Here is a 9,064-nt window from a genome sequence, read left to right as displayed (position 1 = left end):
CACTGCTCCTACTGACGTGTGGGGTCACCAAACCAGGTCCCACGTGTTTTTGATGGAAACATGAGAGTGGGTATATTGGCAGGTCTGTCGCCGTTCCTTATTGACATAATACCAGAACGACACGGAGAGTTTTGAAAGGGGCGCGTCAGATGGGGCCAGGCTCGGCGTGGGTTTTTCCATTATAATGACAATTCTGAAAATTGTCTTGATCGGAGTCACAAATCCCTCCTTCCTATTTGTCTTGATTGACTTTTATATTTGCCTTGATCGACTTCCATTGGTTTCTATTTTACCGTAGCCTGCAGGGTGTGTGAGATGTGCGTTGAAGCCTGAGTGGGGAAGATCCAAATAACGTTGGCCATTGGATCAAAGTTGAAGCCTATGAGAAAGGACTAGGAGTCATAGATTTTAATGATACAGTAATTCTAGGTACAATTTCGTTGGTGCATAATGATTATAGTTTCTCAGTAGGGGACTTTTTTTTAAAAGATACAGTATAATTTTAATTGGTCGCTTGTAGTAGAGTTACCTACCACTTGTGTGAAGTCGCTGCCGTGCAGGCCCTGCAGGATGTCCAAGAGGCGCGCGACGAGGAGCGTTTCGTAGTCCGCCAGGCGTTCGTCCGCGGAGGACACCTTCGTCTCCGGGTCCGGCGCAAGCTGCCGGAGCTGGGCGTCGATGGGCCGGCGCTCCTCGACGCCGCTGGCAGTGGTTGCAGGCCCGGTAACCTGCCGCCTTTGTCGCTGCCGCCGTGGACAGCCTCTGAACGGTGGGCCGTGCTAGGGTCAGCCTCCACCGCAAGGGGAGCCCCACGAAGAGGGGTCAAGGGCGCGAGATGGAGGGAAGCTATGGTGCGTCGCGTCGTGTCCGAACGGGACATGGGAAGAAGTACGTACGGCGAACTAAAAGGAAAACATGAGTTGCCAGGGTAATGCAAGTGAGACTTATCGCGTCAGAATTATTGCCCTCGTTGATGGCAGTTAAAAGGACAACTTTTTGCAACATCATGGTCCATCTTATTATCATTGTAAAAAAAATTAATACAATGATAAAAAGATAGCTTAGTATGCTTATTTTATCAGCTGTTCTCATTATCATAAATAAATAATAAAGACACATTTACATGATGTGGAAGTGCTCTGACATTTCCACAACCATAGAGACCTACGGTAGAATACACTAATATGAACTAAGGAAGGTACATAACGAGACCTGCAAAATCTAATTACAATGAAGAAAAAGATGTTATTCACATTTTCTCACTTCATCTTGTAATAGCTGAATATACAGGAAAAGACTACCATGCACGTCTGCAGTTTGGTGGTCATATATCACTCCAAGTATCATCATCGCCACCCTCATCACTGGCCACAGCCTGATAACACGGAACAAATCATGAGGAAACAAAAGAGTAGCACAAAAGGTAACATGACGGGAAATCAGCACAATACCAACCTGCCGGATAGCATTTGCTTTCTCCAAAATTGCTACAACGTTGGAATTGGCTGTAGATTGTGATGAGCCATCTGTCTTAGATGCATTTGTTCGTCTTAAATTGAAGGTCTGCATGACACAAACATAGTGACCAGTTGGTTAAGCCTTACACGGAGGGTTTCTGCTCTTAAATATGGTGAGCATCATATCATGCCAACAGCCAAACAAGAATGAACAAGAATCTAGAAATTTCGAGGTAACTGTTAGCAAGTACAACGATCTACATATTCAAGGTACCTTGCTCCTGATTTGCTGAAGCAACTCCTCCCTTTCATCCAAGCTTTTAATGTCACCGCCTACTGCTTTTTTTGACCTTTCATGTCCATTGTTAAGCTTCAGCTGCTCTGACTGTGATAATTCATTAGGCAAAATGAATAAGATAATCATAAATATTATGCAACGATCAGAAACTATAAATTGGTAATGAGCTTCCTAACTTCAAGAATCAACTGGTCATTACTGGGACTTGTATTTGTTTTAGTTGACAAAATAAATGGCCACAGGAATTCTGTACTGCATGGTTAACATGTGACAAACAGTGTTGTGGGTCAGATAGCTTTTTTGAATCACAGTTCATCAAATTCACGGTAAGCATTCCATTTTGTTATCCTTTTGGGTCAATTCAACAGCTATATGAATATACTTTTATAAAAAAAAAAGTGAGATCTCTCAGATCCAAAGATGGTCCACATTTGTTTCTTGTAAGCTACTCCCTTCGTTCCAAATTATAAAGCGTTTTGGCATTTCTATGCATCTAGATATATACTTATGTCTAGATACATTGTAAAATCAATGAATCTAGAAAAGCCAAACCTTCTTATAATTTGGAACAGAGGGAGTACTTTTTTGTAGTAAAAGTAAAATAGCACTATAAAATCATAAAGAATAACATAGGTTTTTTTCAATTGAAAGAGCAGAACAAACCTTATCCCTGATCTGCTGAAGCAAACTTGATTTTATATCAATGATACTAGGAGGATTAGTAATTTCTCTTACTCCACCAGTTTTCTGGACATCCTACATATACCAAGTAGATAATTTCATTAACGAAATATAACAGCTGTAATTATTTATTACTGCAAGTATTCAAACAGGATCAGCCAAATAAACAGTCCATACCACTTCCTTAGCATTGCCTTGTAGATCCAGTGGTGCAGTTGGAGGAAGGTGTTCTTCCTGGGCAGAGGTGTGTATATGTGGTAGGCTTGAAGTTTTCCTGAGCATATCTTTAGCTGTAATGCATGTTTCCTCTTCTAGTGAAGTTGTTTGTCTTGTCATCCTCCACTGCATTGGGGGGAGAGGAGGTGGTGGTGGCAACTGATCTTCATCTGGTGGCAAATTCACCGGATTATGTGGAATGGAGGTTTCACCATTTTGATCATCGCTTCTGGACATCAATGTGTCAAAGTTTGGAAGTTCTTCAACAGTACAGGATTCTAAAGTGCCTATTACATTCTGATCCCCAACATTTGCAAGTGAAATATCTGACTTCATGCCAGATAAGTTCATCTGCTCGAATCCCATGTAGCTAGATAAAGGTGCTGTTGAAGATCCTATCTGATTTGAATCATCATACAACTCATGTTCCTCAAGCCCAACTCCATCTTCTTGATCCCACGCCTCAGAGTTTGAATATAGTCGTGGACTCAGATCATCATATGAAGAATAACTATATGACCTACCAAAAGTGTCATCTTCAGACTCAGAACCGCTGCCTGGCTGTGGAATGGAAGACTCTGAAAGTAACTGAAATGTCGGTAACATAATATCAGAAATTTCATGAAGATTGCCATCACAGAAATCTAGGTTCAGCTTTGACGTCTCAAGTGCACTCATAGGGTGAAAAGATATTTTCATGTACTCAAGTGGTGGAGACGATTTCTCAGAGTAATGGCGGCTAGAAAAGATTGATGATTTGGTCAATCCATCCATTCCATTTTCTGTTTTGTTCTCAAACTTAGTTTCCTCTGCAAATATCGTTTCACTTGGTTCTACAACAGGATTTAGAGTAGATTCATCTTTTGCACTTGTATCAGCATTCGCCCTCTCAGATGACATAGGAAGATCAGTATATTTGGAAGAAGTTCTTCTCTGAAGTGTATCAGCAAGAAATCTTTGTGCAATGCTTGAAAAGCTTGATGCAGACACCATATGCATGTTATTACTCATGTCAGTTGAGTATATTCCGGTGCCAGTTTCAGCACTTCCTTCAGATTCTAGAAGCTCACTTATTGAAGTATGCTTGCCAGTCATGTTATTGTGCTCAAAGGATGAGGAAAAATCTGAGTGCCCATCTGTATGACTATGAATTGGATTGGGTATTCTGGCTGCTGATTGATTGGCCCCTGAGTTATTGAGGTTTGCAGAACCAGGACGGATACCAACAAGCTTTTCCACAAAGCTGCTGGTAATTGACGTGTTTCCATTTGGAACATCTACAACTGCTGATTCAGTTGGCTTTGAACAGTGCAATTCTGTGAATTCAGTTGAATGGACTGGTTGAGCTTCTTTAAAACCAGGTGGAGTATCCTCCCTTGGACCATCTTGGGCACCAAATACTGGAGGTTTAGATGGTTCAAGTCCAAAGAGCCCAGCATTTGTCCAGAGTTTAACAGATGGTACAACAGTAGACGTGGTAGAGGCATTTGGAGGAACACCTTGAGTTGCACATCTGTTCTCCATTAGTTCATTATGAGGCTCACTCCACGAACTAGACACTTCACTGGCACCAGCAGACATAGTAGAGGTATTTGTAGGAACATCTTGAGTTGCACATATATTATCTGATGGTTTGTTAAGAGGCTCACTACATAATTCAGACACTCCAATCACACCACAATCACCAACTCCCTCATGGCTCTTTCCAGCATAATCCTGAGGCCTACTTTCAGGAATAACACATGAGTCATCAGAGTGATCACCAGGTGAATCAGCAGGTGCCATCTTGAAACCCACCTCATCAACTACCATGTTGGCAATGTTAGGTCCGGATACAAAATTATCTGTGGTACCATCGATAAGATCACCAACACTTTCTGCATCACTTTCAAGGTTTTCGTTGGCAACAGCAGACTCTTTATTGGACGGAATAACCATACAGGTGGAGAAACCTGGTTGAGGAATCTTGGGAAAGTACCCAAGATCATCGTCTGGCTTACTCTTGGGTATTTCATTGCAAACAGGGGATCCATCATTGGGAAGTATGGCTGAATGGACCTGCAGAGGCTCTATAATCTCACAAGGATCTCCGCGAGCACCCTCTGCACCACTCTCATGGATAATAGTGATGACAGATGACTCTTTATAGGGACTTACAGATGTATAGTCTGAAACTTCTAGCTGTGAGACCTCAAGAGAATGTGCATTTGACAAACTGGGAAAATCAATTGCTCTTTCTGAAGTACAAAGAATATCAGATTCTTGGCATGTGTCAGTAAACTCAGCAACATAGGAATCGGGACACTGTGGAACAATATTATCAATTGCCCCCACTTGAGGTGCTTCAGCATTGAAGGAAGGTGCTGGCACCCCTTGATTCTTAGTTTGAAATTCAGATTCAGTTTCTGTCTCAGATTCAAGTGTATTAAGTGCATCCATGTAGTTGTCGGCTTCTCCTGGAATGTCACCATGGTGGTTCAAGACTGATGGCACTAACAGTGATTTTGTCTTTTTAAGTAAGGCATCTTGCTGCTCCAAGGCATCCATTACCTTGTGGCCAGTTTCTTTCTGCACAGAGCTAATACATGTAGGTTCTGCATCTTCAGCCTTATCCACAACAACATCGTCACAGTAGACAGAACTTGTAGACATGATAATTGCAGCCTTTTCATCCCATTTAACATAAGGTGATCTAGCAACCATATCACCTGGCGGGGAACCTTGCTTCAAATAGTCACTATGATCATCCACGCTGGTGCCGTTAAGTAGTACGCGCGAAGGCAGACCACCAGGCTTGTGCAACTTAGTATCCAATGACTTGCCATGGCCATTCTCATGAGGAACTGCAGAAGGTTTTGCATCGAAAGCTTGTTCTACTGAACTCAGTTGTGTCTTCGAACTAAGAGAAGAAGATCTGCTCATATTGTCAGGATTAGATCTTGCGTCGGGTGTAGACCTATGCTCTGAGATGTTCTGACCATCGTTGCTGGGAGATGCAAACTGCCTGCTGGAAAATAAACTATTAACAATGCTGTTCTGGATGCGCCATTCAAATATAAGAAGGGAATAGCCATAGAAGATGAACTGGATACATGATTATTGTATCTTAAAGTATGGAATGTGCAACACCTGTTAACAAGTTGGCCAGCAGTAAGTGATCGCTGAAATTCAGTGCCCCTATGCCTAGATGTGGCTTGCCCATGATATGGCTCCCTTAGTCGTGACCCTTTTCTCTGTATAAGTTCATAAGCTCTATTAAGTCTTTTGGCAAGTTCCCAACATGAAAAAAGATTACTAAGCACTGATATCAACTTCAGACAGTGAGAATGAAGAATATAACCTTAATTTTCTGCGATCTCTTTTCTCTTTGTAGATTAGCAGTTTTGTCTGCCCTCGTCATATCCCATGCTTTCTTGAAATAGGATGGATCAGAATATCTCTTTACACAAGCCCCCGCGCCAGCAGTATCAAATCTGGAAGGCAGTAATTTTAGATACCAAAAAATGTTTATTAAGGAAAGTTCCAGCACTTACTTATCGAGAAGGTAAAGCCGTGGTGGATCTCGGCATTCTTCATAGGAATCCATCATAAAACGAGGCAGATCACTCGCTAGCAGGTGATTTTGCTCATTTTGAAGCTGAGTGTGCCAATCAGAGCCTGTGTTTTATCAGTAAAGTCAGTAAGATTGCAAGATAATCTTGATATCAAAGAATTCAAGATGGACAAGAGAGACATTCAATTACTAGGATGGACTCTCATGATCAGGGTACTTTTAGACATCGATGACGTAAATAAATAATTACCCGGAACATAGGCAAAATGGATGTGACTCTTCTGATTCTTCACAGCTTTTTCAAGAGATGGAAGTGCTGCTTCAATGTTCTGTACTCGAGTCAGCACCTTACGACCCCTGGCAGATGTAGCTATAACTTGCTCGTGTAGATCATGGAAAACATTAGCCGCAAATCTGGTATGACCAAAGCAGCATATCAATTTCACCAAATACTATTTATGAAAAAAAATAGTATATCAAGAAACACGGTACGTAACTAAAACTGTGCAGAGCATTTATACAACGGGAAAAATGATAGAAGCATTAACAGACAAACAAACGCCTCAGAGTGGCAATGGTTTTTCCCTAGCAAGAAACGGCAATTACCAGAACCCATGGAGATTCTCCAGCCAAAATTAGCAAAGAACCCTCGAGACAAACATTAAACAACATCAAGCCAGCCAAAATGAATCCAGTCAGCCACTAAGCAACCTAAAACAGGCCTTTCAGAACTAACTAGTTGCTCATATAAGATTAAAAAGAGACTTTCCGCAAACATAAATTCTAAGCTGAGACAAGATCTTAAGTAATACCTCCACGACATACCCGACACACACAATCAATTAGCACTAATTCAGCAAAGCACGAGCCACTACCAAGCGAATGCGGCCAAAAACCGCCTGAATGATCCCAGCAGATATAGCTGTTATCCCATATGCCGCTCCAAAAACCCGAATTGCACTATCCAATCCAGTGCTAACACTAGATCTCAGAAAGCACAAAACCCGAACACCGCCGCTGCTACAAAAGGACACTCAATTCCTTCCAGACAGTGCCACAATTTTCGATAGCCGGCACACAGAAACACTGCTCTAACAATTCCTATTCCTATGGCACAGCACTGCGCTCATTCGCCCTAAGCGAATCAAACCACCTGAACGGCAGATCCCACTACTTCATCCCAGTCCAAACCACAGGCCGAGACCAAACACCCCAACCAGCGCGGAAGTCCCGTCGGGAGCCGATAGAAACGTAGCGCAGCAGATCCCAGCCGCCGGGAACCAGACCACGAAGAGACGCGCACGGCCGCCAGCTCGAAGCGCGCATAAACCGGGCAGAACGAGGCAGCGAGGGAGCAGGGCCTTACTCCGCGAGATCTCCGAGCTGGCGCAGGATCCCGACGAGCCCCGAGACGGCGACGCCCTCGAGCAGCGCCTTGGGCTCCTCCTCCCCCGCGGCTGCGACGGCGGAGGCGGCGGAGGCAGCAGCGGCTCCGCCGCCGTAGAGGCCGGGGTCCCCCAGCCCCACCTCATTCCGCACCTCGAACCTGACCAGCGGCATCGTCCTCCGCCTCCTCGTCACGGTCACGGCCTCGGCAGCCGCCCCCTCATGCAGCCGCTGCGCTGCGCTGTGCTCGCCGACGCGACGCCGCAACGGCTACTTTATTTTGGTGGCGCGGAGGGAGCGGGAGTGGGAGCAGGTGCGCCGCGTCAGTCTGCCGCCTGGCCTGGTTGCCGCCCCCGCAAGGAAGATGAGGAGGAGAGAAGGCAGCAGGATGGCGGCTGAGGGAGTGTGAGCGTGAGGTGGACTGGAGAGCGGGAGGGGAGGAGGAGGAGGGAGCGGAGAGGGGGGGCGCGTCGGTCTCCGACAAGGTGCGGGACGAAAGGGACGCGGGGACGAAAAGGCAGCGCGGCGGCACGAGGGGTAAGTGGCGGTGCGGTGCGGTGGTAGCAGCGGGCGCGGCCTCCTGTGCTCTCTGTCGTGCGGGCAGGCTCCCTCTGGCCTCCGTCCACATCCACTCGGGTCCAGCGCCGCAGGTGGGTCGTGGGTGCGTGCGCTGGTGCGGCGGCTGTTTTGCTTGCTGCTCCGGTGTTCCCCGTGGCGATGGGCTGAGCAGAGAGTCACCGTGGACTTTTGGCCCTGAAGACGAATCAAATCTTGGGGCATGCGAAAATGTTTGGTGGTGGGCTGGTCATGTCAGCTGCGCTGTCTCGACTATCGAGCGAAAATGTTTGGGGTGGAACTGGGGACAAAAATCACTTGAGTTGATGCTTACACTGTTCACACAGGAGTGTTTCTTTTTATTACTCACAGGATTGTTGTTTCTTTTTTCTTCGAATAGCGTGAGAAAAAAATAAGCATACTGTTCACTTGGCTTGTAAGCCGGCAAATCAGTCAACAGTATTTTCAGTCATAACTTATCAGCCAAGCGAACAGGGCAAAAGTGCACGATGTTTGTGTTACAGAGCTTGCTAAATCATTGCAGGTCGGTAACGAACATGTGATTCTTTTGAGATGTCCTTGGGGGTGGTGGGATCTTAGGTTAGATCTAATTATTTGATCAAGTGTTTACGTGAACGCTTTTGTACTTGAGGTCCGGCATAACTAATGATGGTGGCGGCTGAGCAGGTGGCAGCGGTTCTAGTTCTAGCTAGCTCAATGATCCCATGTAATCTAAAAGGGAACACACGAGGCTTTCTTTGAGAAGTTTTCTTTTAATAAAAAAAGTTTGATTTGGTCTATATAAAATGGAACTAGTATTTTTTATGATGCATAATAAGTAAAATATATTTTTACAATAAATTTGTTACATATATTTGATACGTCAAATTAAAATAGTCTAATTTCAAAAACGAGTTA

The 9,064-nt window shown here is 44.6% G+C and overlaps 1 protein-coding gene across 3 annotated transcripts; it reads right to left on the bottom strand.

Moving 5' to 3' along the window:
• Positions 1 to 1,083: 1,083 nt before the first annotated feature.
• On the bottom strand, positions 1,084 to 7,915 carry LOC136461542 (SCAR-like protein 2). Of its 3 annotated transcripts, XM_066460813.1 has the most exons (11): positions 7,572 to 7,915; positions 6,456 to 6,619; positions 6,186 to 6,309; positions 5,993 to 6,125; positions 5,782 to 5,885; positions 2,614 to 5,659; positions 2,419 to 2,511; positions 1,732 to 1,842; positions 1,456 to 1,563; positions 1,302 to 1,375; positions 1,084 to 1,221 (listed from the first exon to the last, which is right to left on the bottom strand). In XM_066460813.1, the coding sequence occupies exons 1-10, from the start codon at positions 7,763 to 7,765 to the stop codon at positions 1,325 to 1,327; spliced, it is 4,128 nt and encodes a 1,375-aa protein (XP_066316910.1). In that variant the 5' UTR covers positions 7,766 to 7,915; the 3' UTR covers positions 1,084 to 1,221; positions 1,302 to 1,324. The 3 variants fall into 3 exon arrangements, with proteins under 3 accessions (XP_066316910.1, XP_066316908.1, XP_066316911.1); XM_066460811.1 differs by having other exon boundaries at positions 1,084 to 1,375; XM_066460814.1 differs by having other exon boundaries at positions 1,084 to 1,375; positions 2,614 to 5,656.
• Between the last annotated feature and the right edge of the window lie 1,149 nt (positions 7,916 to 9,064).

The sequence above is a fragment of the Miscanthus floridulus genome, chromosome 6, assembly GCF_019320115.1.
Source record: "Miscanthus floridulus cultivar M001 chromosome 6, ASM1932011v1, whole genome shotgun sequence".
NCBI classification, from domain to species: Eukaryota; Viridiplantae; Streptophyta; class Magnoliopsida; order Poales; family Poaceae; genus Miscanthus; species Miscanthus floridulus.
The sequence above is the reverse complement of the archived record's forward strand: the minus strand, read 5'-3'. Positions and strand labels throughout refer to the sequence as shown.